This window comes from Coregonus clupeaformis, chromosome 6, assembly GCF_020615455.1.
Source record: "Coregonus clupeaformis isolate EN_2021a chromosome 6, ASM2061545v1, whole genome shotgun sequence".
Lineage (NCBI taxonomy): Eukaryota > Metazoa > Chordata > Actinopteri > Salmoniformes > Salmonidae > Coregonus > Coregonus clupeaformis.
Window position 1 is genome coordinate 31592991 of NC_059197.1, and position 13842 is coordinate 31606832.

The 13842-nt window shown below is 43.5% G+C and overlaps 1 protein-coding gene across 6 annotated transcripts in view; it reads left to right on the forward strand.

Annotated features, from left to right (window-relative positions):
• The window catches only part of ryr1b (ryanodine receptor 1b (skeletal)), a 215757-nt gene that overhangs the window by 42184 nt on the left and 159731 nt on the right, over positions 1-13842 (forward strand). For all 6 annotated transcript variants that reach the window (XM_045220046.1, XM_045220041.1, XM_045220050.1 and 3 more), the window contains exons 9-18: positions 1500-1574; positions 2163-2319; positions 2625-2789; positions 3546-3667; positions 4219-4405; positions 4995-5130; positions 6750-6845; positions 7030-7148; positions 7718-7851; positions 13190-13431. In XM_045220046.1, the coding sequence (XP_045075981.1) occupies positions 1500-1574; positions 2163-2319; positions 2625-2789; positions 3546-3667; positions 4219-4405; positions 4995-5130; positions 6750-6845; positions 7030-7148; positions 7718-7851; positions 13190-13431 (1433 nt within the window). The remainder of the gene's footprint in view (positions 1-1499; positions 1575-2162; positions 2320-2624; positions 2790-3545; positions 3668-4218; positions 4406-4994; positions 5131-6749; positions 6846-7029; positions 7149-7717; positions 7852-13189; positions 13432-13842) is intronic.

The following is a 13842-nucleotide window of genomic DNA, read 5'->3' on the forward strand; positions in this document are numbered from 1 at the left end:
CTTCCTGTTATCCTGTCCCTCTGTCCTCCTGTTACCCTGTCCTCCTGTTATCCTGTCCCTCTGTCCTCCTGTTACCCTGTCTTCCTGTTATCCTGTCACTCTGTCCTGCTGTTACCCTGTCCTCCTGTTATCCTGTCCTCCTGTTACCCTGTCCTCCTGTTACCATGGCCCTCTGTCCTCCTGTTATCCTGTTCCACTGTCCTCATGTTACCCTGTCCTCCTGTTATCTTGTTACCCTGTCCCCCTGTTATCATGTCCCTCTGTTCTCCTGTTTCCCTGTCCTCTTATTAACCTGTCCTCCTGTTATCCTGTCCTCCTGTTATCTTGTTACCCTGTCCCCCTGTTATCATGTCCCTCTGTCTTCCTGTTACCCTGTTCTCCTGTTCTCTTGTCCTCCTGTTATCCTGTCCTCCTGTTATCCTGTCCTCCTGTTATCTTGTCCTCCTGTTATCCTGTCCCTCTGTCCTCCTATTAACCTGTCCTCCTGTTATCCTATCCTCCTGGTACCATGTCCCTCTGTTCTCTTGTTTTCCTGTCCCTCTGTCCTCATGTTACCCCGTCCTCCTGTTATAATGTCCTCCTGTTATCTTGTCCTCCTGTTATCATGTCCCCCTGTTATCCTGTCCCTCTGTCCTCCTGTTACCCTGTACTCCTGTTATCCTGTCCCTCTGTCCTCCTGTTACCCTGTCCTCCTGTTATCCTGTCCCTCTGTCCTCCTGTTATCCTGTCCTCCTGTTATCTTGCTACCCTGTCCTCCTGTTATCCTGTCCCTCTGTCGTCCTGTTACCCTGTCCCTCTGTCGTCCTGTTACCCTGTCCTCCTATTATCCTGTCCCTCTGTCCTCCTGTTACCCTGTTCTCCTGTTATCTTGTCCTCCTGTTATGCTGTCCTCCTGTTACCATGTCCTCTTGTTATCTTGTCCTCCTGTTATCTTGCTACCCTGTCCTCCTGTTACCCTGTCCTCCTGTTACCCTGTTCTCCTGTTATCTTGTCCTCCTGTTATGCTGTCCTCCTGTTACCATGTCCTCTTGTTATCTTGTCCTCCTGTTATCTTGCTACCCTGTCCTCCTGTTACCCTGTACTCCTGTTATCCTGTCCCTCTGTCCTCCTGTTACCCTGTACTCCTGTTATCCTGTCCCTCTGTCCTCCTGTTACCCTGTCCTCCTGTTATCCTGTCCCTCTGTCCTCCTGTTACCCTGTCCTCCTGTTATCCTGTCCCTCTGTCCTCCTGTTACCCTGTCCTCCTGTTATCATGTCCCTCTGTCCTCCTGTTATCTTGCTACCCTGTCCTCCTGTTATTTTTTTCTGTCCTGTTACCCTGTCCTCCTGTTATCCTGTCTTCCTGTTATCTTGTTACCCTGTCCTCCTGTTAACCTATCCTCCTGTTACCGTGTCCCTCTGTCTTCTTGTTTTCCTGTCCCTCTGTCCTCCTGTTCCCCTGTCCTCCTGTTAACCTGTGCTCCTGTTATCTTGTTACCTACTCCACCTCCTCTCTGTAGCACCGCCCACTATGAAGGAGGAGCTGTGTGTAGCCAGGCCCGTTCGCTATGGCGACTGGAGCCTCTGAGAATCAGGTTAGTGGCTCTTCTGTCTGTTCCCCATGACATAAATACACAACTCCAATTCACTACTTATAGGGATTCTTCTGGATTTGTGGCAATAAAGCCCTTTATCTACTTCCCCAGAGGCATGCCTCTGCGTGCAGTTTGAAGGAAGTTGTTAACTAGTGTCAAGCCAATTGCTAACTACCTTTAGCACAATGACTGGAAGTCAATGGTAACTGCTAGCATGCTAGTAGATACCGTAGACTTCCAGTCATTGCACTAACTCTAGTTAGCATTGGCTTTGGAAACGACCTCTAACTTCCTTCATACTGGATGCAGAGACATAACGATGGTATCCACGAGTTCATCTGAAGTAAATAAATGTCCCAAAGTATCCCTTTAATTGATTAACCATGCATAGACGTGTTGAGCCTTCCTGCGCGTTTGAAAGGTACAGTATGCAGAGTCTCAATGCAAAGGCAAAAAAATGAAAAATGCTTAAGGCTGTTAACAGGTGTCAGTGTGCTTCAAATTTCCTCCAAATAAAGCACGAATCCATGCAGTAACATGTTGAGGCTAAGTGTGTCTCACGTCCCCCCCCGTCCCCCCCTCCGGTAGCTGGAGCGGCAGCCACATGAAGTGGGGCCAGTCGTTCCGTGTACGCCACATCACCACGGGCCGCTACCTCTGTCTGGACGAGGAGAAGGGCCTGATGGTCCTCGACCCTGAGAGGGCCAATACCAAACTGTCTGCTTTCAGCTTCCGCGTGTCAAAGGTCAGATACCCTCAATGTTACCCTGTTATCAGTGTTCTGGTCGTGGCTCCAGTTGTTTTAGCGTTGTCTGTTACTGTAAACTCAGAACTAATGGTCATAACTAGGGAGTTTCCCTTGACCACGTGACCTGACCAGGCAAAACTCTGGGTCTTCATTGGCCAGGTGACAGATCAGAACTCAGGGACCTAGTCGTAGCCTATAATGCTCTCTCTCATATTTTCTTCTTCTTCTTCTTCTTCTTCTTCTTCTTCTTCTTCTTCTTCTTCTTCTTCTTCTTCTCTTCCCATACTGTTTCCCTTGAGCAGGAGAAGGTGGAACAGGCCCGTAAGCGAGACGTGGAGGGAATGGGCATCCCAGAGATCAAGTATGGAGAGTCCATGTGTTTTGTCCAGCACGTCTCCACCAGCCTGTGGCTCACCTATGCCTCCTTGGACGCTAAGGCTGCTCGCCTGGGGACCATGAAGAGGAAGGTAGGGGCTGGGTTTAGCTTTATTTAACATATAGAAATATAACCCTAACCCTGGGGAAAAGAAAGGTAGGGTTTAGGTGTAGGTTTATTTAAAGGTATAGTTTGAAATTTTGTCAAGTAAGCCCTTTTTTCTACTAACCCAGAGTCAGGTGAAGTCATGAATACCATTTTTATGTCTCGTCGTGCCGTTTGAAGCAAGTTGCTAACTAGCGTTAGAGCAAAGACTAGAAGTCTACGGGATTAGCTAGCATTAGCGCAATCAGCTAGCTGATTCCATAGACTTCCAGTCATTATGCTAGCTCTAGTTAGCAATGTCTACAGAAACTACCTTCGACTTCCTTCAAAATTCATGCAGAGACAAAAATGGTATCTATGAGTTCATCTGACGCTGGGTAAATGGCTTAATTGACAAAATCTTAAACTATCCCTTTAACATACAGAAATATCCCCTGGGGAAAAGGAAGGTTCATTCAACATGTACATATATAGAAACATAACCCTAACCCTGGGGCCCATGAAGAGAAAGGTGCGGTCTGGTGCAGTTACCGTTGAATGCTCCTGCATATGCATACTTTATTGCACTCATTTGTTGCCTCTGTGATAATAAACCAGGCTTCCAGGCTTCCAGGCTTCCAGGCTTCCAGGCTTCCACACCAGCCAATGTTGGATGCTGGGCGTGTGTACAGTACTTGATGGAGAAGTGGTGCATTGTCTTTCAGTGTTGGTTCTCAATGCTGTCCCTTTCTCTTGTCCCAAGGCCATTCTGCACCAGGAGGGCCACATGGACGATGCCCTGTCTGTGGCCCGGTCCCAGACGGAGGAGTCTCAGGCTGCTAGGATGATCTTCAGCACCACGGGGCTCTTCAGGCAGTTCATCAAGTACGACCACCACACACACACACACACACACGCACGCGCACACGCACGCACGCACGCACGCACACACACACACACACACACACACACACACACACACACACACACGCAAGCACACGCAAGCACACGCACGCACGCACACACACGCAAGCACACACACGCACGCACACACACGCACAAACGCACGGACACACGCAAGCACACACACACGCACACACACACACACGCACGCACGCACGCACCACGCGCACACACAAACGCACACACACGCAAGCACACACGCACGCACACACACACACACGCACAAACGCATGCACACACACACACACACACACGCACAAACGCACGCACAAACGCACGCACACACACACACACAAGCACACACACTGTTGTATGCTCTTGTATAGTTCTTTGGACGTTTCCACTGGAAGGTCTTTGTCAGGCCGACAAACAGTGTGCATACATTTCTAGTATTTTCATGATATTTTTGTACCCTGCAGGGATAATTGTTGGATGTACTTTTGACCTTATGTCTGTGTGTTGTTCTGTCCCAGGGGTCTGGACTCCCTGCAGGGGAAGAATAAGTCTCCTGGCCCTGTGTCTCTACCCCTGGATGGGGTAGTGCTCTCCCTGCAGGATCTTATCTTCTACTTCCGACCCCCCGAAGAAGAGCTGGAACACGAGGAGAAACAGACCAAGCTCCGCTCCCTCCGCAACCGACAGAACCTCTTCCAAGAGGAGGTCAGTATCAGTAACCTTTTCAGATTTAAATTCGACAGAGTACCTTCATCCTCTTAAATGTCCTTGAGGTGTTTGGCTTCAACTCGACTGAAGCGCTGTCCATTCACCTCCTGAAGAGTAGATTCACCATGGACTATGGTGTGTTTATATATGAATGTGGTTGTGGATCAAAAGTACTTGAAACCACTACACTCAGGACTGGTTGATGTTATGGATCGTGATCGCCGTGGCTATATGAACTAACCCTATGACCACGTGGGTATATGAACTAACCCTATGACCACGTGGCTATATGAACTAACCCTATGACCACGTGGGTATATGAACTAACCCTATGACCACGTGGGTATATGAACTAACCCTATGACCACGTGGCTATATGAACTAACCCTATGACCACGTGGCTATATGATCTAACCCTATGACCACGTGGGTATATGATCTAACCCTATGACCACGTGGGTATATGAACTAACCCTATGACCACGTGGCTATATGAACTAACCCTATGACCACGTGGCTATATGAACTAACCCTATGACCACGTGGGTATAGGATCTAACCCTATGTGTGTCGACCTCTCCATCAGGGTATGATCACCATCGTGCTAGAGTGTATCGACCGTCTGAATGTTTACAACACTGCTGCTCACTTCTCTGAGTTTGCTGGAGAGGAGGCCGCTGAGTCCTGGAAGGAGATCGTCAACCTGCTTTATGAGCTGCTGGGTATGACTAAGAGTTTTCTTTCACAGAAATGTGTCTTCTGCTTTATCCCGCTGTTTATCAGCTTAGAATAGATCAGATTGGAACACGTTTGAGGAAATTCATTGTGGAGCAAAACAATATACATACTAAAGCACAAAACATTGAATCACTCATATTTTAAGAAAGATACCAAAAAAATGCATGAGGAGGTGGAGGCATGCTGAATACTGTTGATGTTGATGATTCAACATATCTCTCCCTCCCTCTCAGCCTCTCTGATCAGAGGAGGTGTAGGCATTCTGAATAATGTTGATGTTGATGATTCAACATACACTATATGTCCGAAAGTATGTGGACACCCCTTCAAATTAGTGGATTCGGCTATTGCAGCCACACCCGTTGCTGACAGGTGTATAAAATCGAGCACACAGCTATGCAATCTCCATAGACAAACATTGCCAGTAGACTGGTTTTACTGAAGAGCTTCAACGTGGCACCGTCATAGGATGGTACCTTTCCAACAAGTCAGTTTGTCAAATTTCTACCCCGGCCAACTGTAAATGCTGTTATTGTGAAGTGTAAACATCTAGGAGCAACAACGGCTCAGCTGCGTGGTGGTAGGCCACACAAACTCACAGAACGGGACGCCGAGTGCTGTAGCGCATAGCGCGTAAAAATCGTCTGTCTTCGGTTGCAACACTCACTACCAAGTTCCAAACTGCCAAACTGCCTCTGGAAGCAACATCAGCACAAAAACTGTTAGTCGGGAGCTTCATGAAATGGGTTTCCATGGCCGAGCGGCCGAGCAGCCGCACACAAGCCTAAGATCACCATGCGCAATGCCAAGCATCGGCTGGAGTGGTGTAAAGCTCGCCGCCATTGGACTCTGGAGCAGTGGAAACTCTCTGGTGTGATTAATCACCCTTCAACATCTGGCAGTCCGATGGACGAATCTGGGTTTGGTGGATGCCAGGAGAACACTACCGTCCCGAATTCATAGTGCCAACTGTAAAGTTTGGTGGAGGAGGAATAATGGTCTGGGGCTGTTTTTCATGGTTCGGGCTAGGCCCCTTAGTTCCAGTGAAGGGAAATCTTAACTCTACAGTATACAATGACATTCTAGACGATTCTGTGCTTCCAACTTTGTGGCAACAGTTTGGGGAAGGCCCTTTCCTGTTTCAGCATGACAATGCCCCCGTACACAAAGCGAGGTCCATACAGAAATGGTTTGTCAAGATTGGTGTGGAAGAACTTGACTGGCCCGCACAGAGCCCTGACCTCAACCCCATCGATCACCTGTGGGATGAATTGGAATGCCGACTGCGAGCCAGGCCTAATCGCCCAACATCAGTGCCCGACCTCACTAGTGCTCTTGTGGCTGAATGGAAGCAAGTCCCCCCGCAGCAATGTTCCAATATCTAGCGGAAAGCCTTCCCAGAAGAGTGGAGGCTGTTATAGCAGCAAAGCGGGGGAACAACTCCATATTAATGCCCATGATTTTGGAATGAGATGTTTGACGAGCAGGTGTCCACATACTTTTGGTCATGCAGTGTATATCCATCCATCCATATCTATCTACATATACAGATGTCCACATACTTTTGATCACGTAGTGAATCTCTCCCTCTTCTCCCTTCCAGCCTCTCTGATCAGGGGGAACCGCTCTAACTGTGCGCTGTTCTGTGATAACCTGGACTGGCTGGTCAGCAAACTGGACCGGCTGGAGGCCTCTTCAGGTACGTAAGAGTTCTGCTCAATGCCACCCACCATGGCTAGGTTGCAGGAGTTTTTTTTCCTGGTTTAGGCTATGTAGTTACTCATTAGGGAAAATCTCAGGGCGCTACCCATTTCATATCTGATTTGAACGTTTCCTTCAGCACGGGACTGCATTCATCATCCATTTTGTCTCCCTGTCTCCAGGTATCTTGGAGGTGCTGCACTGTGTCCTGATTGAGAGTCCAGAGGTCCTGAATATCATTCAGGAGAACCACATCAAATCCATCATCTCTCTGCTGGACAAACATGGCAGAAACCACAAGGTCAGTGATGTCTGCGGGGATGTTTCGACGTTCGCACATCTGTAGGGTCTGGATAGGTGTAAGCAGTGTAGTGGTGGAACTTCCAGCTGCCACCTTAAATATCTGCAAACATCAAATGGTCAAGGTGCTGTAGTGTCTAAACAGTTTAGGACTTTGTTGATGTTTGCAAATGGTGTGTTAGAGGAAGTCTGTTAGGTGGCCTCCTGGGATTGGTTTATGGGAAAACACCCATATTATGTTACATAGGGCATAGGATATAAATACCATGGTTTGGGACAAAGGAGGGGAGTAACAACATATTAGAGATTGGGCCAGTTGTTCTCCAGATGTCTGCAGAAGTCTGTAAATTGGCGCTGAAATCTTCACTATAATAAAACTATTATAATCGAGGACAGTGTCCGCGGATTCCTTGTTCTCACAGCATAATTAGCATCATTATTTAGTTACTACAGTGCCAAGGGGAAGGGGTAGGGAGTGAATCGGGACCAGCTGAGTTACTTTCCAGTTTGAAACCCACACTTCCTTGACCTTTCATCACATTTCCCTGGCTCTGTCTATCTTTCCCGTAGGTGTTGGACGTCCTCCGGTCCCTTTGTGTGTGTAACGGTGTCGCTGTAAGGTCCAATCAGAACCTCATCACAGAGAATCTATTTCCAGGTCGCGACCTCCTGCTGCAGACTAACATCGTCAACTACGTAACCAGGTAATATATAATATATACTGTATATACAGTGCCTTCAGAAAGCATTCATACCCCTTGACTTATTCCACATTTCGTTGTTCAAAATTGATCCATCTACACACAATACCCCACAATGACAAGGTGAAAACATGTTTTTAGTAGTTTTTTTTGCAGTTTTACTGGAAATGATTCACACCCCTGAGTCAATAGATGTTAGAATCCCCTTTGGCAGCGATTACAGCTGTGAGTCTTTCTGGGTAAGTCTCTAAGACCTTTGCACACCTGGATTGTACAATATTTGCACATTATTCTTCAAACTCTGTCAAGATGGTTGTTGATCATTACTAGACAGACATTTTCAGGTCTTGCCATAGATTTTCAAGCCGATGTAAGTAAAAACTGTAACTCGGCCACTCAGGAATATTCAATGCCATCTTAGTAAGCAACTCCAGTGTAGATTTGGCCTTGTGTTTTAGGTTATTGTCCTGCTGAAAGGACAATTTGTCTCCCAGTGTCTGTTGGAAAGCAGACTGACCAGGTTTTCCTCTAGGATTTTGCCTGTGCTTAGCTCTATTCCATTTATTTTTATTTGTTTTAACTCCTGTAGTCCGATGACAAGCATACCCATAACATGACGCAGCCAGCACCATGCTTGACAGTATGAAGAGTGGTACTCAGTGATGTGTTGGATTTGGCCCAAACATAAAGGAAATTCCTTTGCCCATTTTTTGGCAGTTTTACTTTAGTGCCTTATTGCAAACAGGATGCATGTTTTGGAATATGTTTATTCTGTACAGGCTTCCTTCTTTTCACTCTGTCATTTAGGTTAGTATTGTGGAACAATTTCGTTGATCCCTCCTTAGTTTTCTTCTATCACAGCCATTAAACTCTGAAACTGTTTTAAAGTCACCATTGGCCTCAGGGTGAAATCCCTGAGCAGTTTCCTTCCTCTCTGGCAACTGAGTTAGCAAAGATGCCTGTATATTTGTAGTGACTGGGTGTATTGATACACCATCCAAAGTGTAATTAATAACTTCACCATGCTCAAAGGGATATTCCATGTCTGTTTAAAAAAAAACAATAACCAATCTAGGTAAGGTGCCCTTCTTTGCGAGCCATTGGAAAACCTCCCTGGTCTTTGTGGTTTAATCTGGGTTTGAAATTCACTGCTCGACTGAGGGACCTCACAGATAATTGTATGTGTGGGGTACAGATATGAGGTAGTCATTCAAAAATCATGTTAAACACTATTATTGCACACAGAGTCCATGCAACTTATTATGTGACTTGTTAACGTCTACGGGATCGGTGTCCCGTATACGGGACGTTTGATCTAACGTGCGCTAATCTGATTAGCATGACTGTTGTAAGTAACAGCAAACTTGCCAGTCTTATATAGGTAAATGTTGTGAAATTGTTAGATATGACTTGCTAGAAGCACAAGCATTTCGCTACACCCGCTATAACATCTGCTAAACATGTGTATGTGACAAATAAAATTTGATTTGATTTGATATGGACAGAAAGCTTAAATTCTTGTTAATCTAACTGCACTGTCCAATTTACAGTAGCTATTACAGTGAAAAAATACCATGCTATTGTTTGAGGAGAGTGCACAACAACAAAACACTTATCACGGCAACTGGTTTGATACATTCACCTCTGAAGGTAAATAATGTACTTACATTCAGTAATCTTGCTCTGATTTGTCATCCTAAGGGTCCCAGAGATAAAATGTAGCATCGTTTTGTTTGATAAAATCCATTTTTATATTCAAATGTAGGAACTGGTTTCTACATTTTGAACCCCTGCTGTCTCTGGCTCCACACCCACCCCGCCCGGCCATCTAGATGTGTGAAAGTTAGTGTATAAGCTAATGATCCATCATGTATGACATTCCTGGGAGTGTGTAAACTTACATTTTGTATTACCATATCATTTTTGTATGTTCTCTATAGTTATGTACTTGAAAATGTATCAATTGACCAATTCGGCACATTTGGGCAGACTTGATACAAAATAGTCCAGTATTGCAATGCTTCAATGGATCAATCTGAAACTTTGCACACACACTGCTGCCATCTAGTGGCATTTTTCGTTGTTGCCTAAACTGCAATATTATATTGTGGCCTTTCTCTTGCATTTCGAAGATGATACCATTTTTTTTATAGAGAACGCATGTTTTTTTGTTTGTATTATCTTTTACCAGATCTAATCTGTTATATTCTCCTACATTAATTTCAAATTTCCTTTCAAAGTGTTTCCTTTCAAATGGTATCAAGAATATGCATATCCTTGCTTCAGGTCCTGACCTACAGGCAGTTAGATTTGGGTATGTCATTTTAGGCGAAAATTGGAAAAAAGGGTCCGATCCTTAAGAGGTTAATTAAGCACATTTTTACTCCTGAACTTATATAGGCTTGCCATAACAAAGGGGTTGAATGCTTATTGACCCAAGACATTTGTGACCCACCACCTGGATTCGGTCCTATCTAGCAAAATTTTTTTTTTTTACATTAGATAAAAGTAGAGACTCAGAGCTAGAAATTGGTATATCATACACTGCAGTTGAGGAACAATGGGAAAGTAATTTTGCTTTGAAAGTTGATAAACGTGTAACCCCACTTTTGAGAAAATGGCCCTTGAATGTTTTGGTACCTACTGGAGAGCTCTTCTTTGTCTACACCCATTCAACATCGTTCACACCCTCTTAAGCCTTAGCCCCACCCATCTATTTAAGGATTCACATGTGAGGCCATGTGCTAAACAGAGTGAGTAGTGTAGTAAACAACCAAAGATGTCAAGACTAAAAGTGGTAAAAGTAGTATATTCTATTCTGTTCCTGTTCTATCCCATTCTATTCTATTCTGTTCCTGTTTTATCCCATTCTATTCTATTCTGTTCTGTTCCTGTTTTATCCCATTATATTCTATTCTGTTCCTGTTTTATCCCATTCTATTATATTCTGTTCCTGTTCTATCCCATTCTATTCTATTCTGTTCCTGTTCTTTCCCATTCTATTATATTCTGTTCCCGTTCTATCCCATTCTATTCTATTCTGTTCCTGTTCTATCCCATTCTATTCTATTCTGTTCCTGTTCTATCCCATTCTATTCTATTCTGTTCCTGTTCTATCCCATTCTATTATATTCTGTTCCTGTTCTATCCCATTCTATTCTATTCTGTTCCTGTTCTTTCCCATTCTATTATATTCTGTTCCTGTTCTATCCCATTCTATTCTATTCTGTTCCTGTTCTATCCCATTCTATTCTATTCTGTTCCTGTTCTATCCCATTCTATTCTATTCTGTTCTGTTCCTGTTTTATCCCATTATATTCTATTCTGTTCCTGTTTTATCCCATTCTATTATATTCTGTTCCTGTTCTATCCCATTCTATTCTATTCTGTTCCTGTTCTTTCCCATTCTATTATATTCTGTTCCCGTTCTATCCCATTCTATTCTATTCTGTTCCTGTTCTATCCCATTCTATTCTATTCTGTTCCTGTTTTATCCCATTCTATTCTATTCTGTTCCTGTTCTATCCCATTCTATTATATTCTGTTCCTGTTCTATCCCATTCTATTCTATTCTGTTCCTGTTCTTTCCCATTCTATTATATTCTGTTCCTGTTCTATCCCATTCTATTCTATTCTGTTCCTGTTCTATCCCATTCTATTCTATTCTGTTCCTGTTCTATCCCATTCTATTCTATTCTGTTCCTGTTCTATCCCATTCTATTCTATTCTGTTCTGTTCCTGTTTTATCCCATTATATTCTATTCTGTTCCTGTTTTATCCCATTCTATTATATTATGTTCCTGTTCTATCCCATTCTATTCTATTCTGTTCCTGTTCTTTCCCATTCTATTATATTCTGTTCCTGTTCTATCCCATTCTATTCTATTCTGTTCATGTTCTATCCCATTCTATTCTATTCTGTTCCTGTTCTATCCCATTCTATTCTATTCTGTTCCTGTTTTATCCCATTCTATTATATTCTGTTCCTGTTCTATCCCATTCTATTCTATTCTGTTCCTGTTCTATCCCATTCTATTATATTCTGTTCCTGTTCTATCCCATTCTATTCTATTCTGTTCTGTTCCTGTTTTATCCCATTATATTCTATTCTGTTCCTGTTTTATCCCATTCTATTATATTCTGTTCCTGTTCTATCCCATTCTATTCTATTCTGTTCCTGTTCTTTCCCATTCTATTATATTCTGTTCCCGTTCTATCCCATTCTATTCTATTCTGTTCCTGTTCTATCCCATTCTATTCTATTCTGTCCCTGTTTTATCCCATTCTATTCTATTCTGTTCCTGTTCTATCCCATTCTATTATATTCTGTTCCTGTTCTATCCCATTCTATTCTATTCTGTTCCTGTTCTTTCCCATTCTATTATATTCTGTTCCTGTTCTATCCCATTCTATTCTATTCTGTTCCTGTTCTATCCCATTCTATTCTATTCTGTTCCTGTTCTATCCCATTCTATTCTATTCTGTTCCTGTTCTATCCCATTCTATTCTATTCTGTTCTGTTCCTGTTTTATCCCATTATATTCTATTCTGTTCCTGTTTTATCCCATTCTATTATATTATGTTCCTGTTCTATCCCATTCTATTCTATTCTGTTCCTGTTCTTTCCCATTCTATTATATTATGTTCCTGTTCTATCCCATTCTATTCTATTCTGTTCATGTTCTATCCCATTCTATTCTATTCTGTTCCTGTTCTATCCCATTCTATTCTATTCTGTTCCTGTTTTATCCCATTCTATTATATTCTGTTCCTGTTCTATCCCATTCTATTCTATTCTGTTCCTGTTCTATCCCATTCTATTATATTATGTTCCTGTTCTATCCCATTCTATTCTATTATGTTCTGTTCCTGTTTTATCCCATTATATTCTGTTCCTGTTTTATCCCATTCTATTATATTCTGTTCCTGTTCTATCCCATTCTATTCTATTCTGTTCCTGTTCTTTCCCATTATATTCTATTCTGTTCCTGTTCTATCCCATTCTACTCTATTCTGTTCCTGTTCTATCCCATTCTATTCCATTCTGTTCCTGTTCTATCCCATTCTATTCTATTATGTTCCTGTTCTTTCCCATTCTATTCTATTCTGTTCCTGTTCTATCCCATTCTATTCTATTCTGTTCCTGTTCTATCCCATTCTATTCTATTCTGTTCCTGTTCTATCCCATTCTATTCTATTATGTTCCTGTTCTTTCCCATTCTATTCTATTCTGTTCCTGTTCTATCCCATTCTATTCTATTCTGTTCCTGTTCTATCCCATTCTATTCTATTCTATCCTATTGTGGTCTAAGAGTTGCACAATATTTGTTTCTATCTGTAGTGTGAGGCCCAACATCTTCCTGGGAACCTGTGAAGGCTCTACTCAGTATAAGAAGTGGTACTTTGAGATGATGGTAGACTACGTTGAGCCCTTCGTGACAGCCACACCCTCTCACCTGCGTGTGGGCTGGGCCCTGACAGAGGGGTACTCACCCTATCCCGGGGGTGGAGAGGGCTGGGGGGGCAACGGGGTGGGGGATGACCTCTACTCATACGGCTTCGATGGACTGCACCTGTGGTCAGGTACGCTTTACTCCCTATTGTTATCATGTCAATGTTTTGCCTCGGGTTTATAATGTAAACAATATTTAGTCTACCTCACGTATAGCGTAAGACCAGGCTAGTCTTCCATTCAGTCACTTGCAACACATATTGAAATGCGTTAGTAGCATTTTCATGGCAAACATGTATGGCTTGACAAAGATAGAAGAGTTGACTGCAGCACGTACAGTATGGAACCAGACCGCAGCACATACAGTATGGAACCAGACCACAGCACGTACAGTATGGAACCAGACCACAGCACGTACAGTATGGAACCAGACCACAGCACGTACAGTATGGAACCAGACCGCAGCACATACAGTATGGAACCAGACCGCAGCACATACAGTATGGAACCAGACCACAGCACGTACAGTATGGAACCAGACC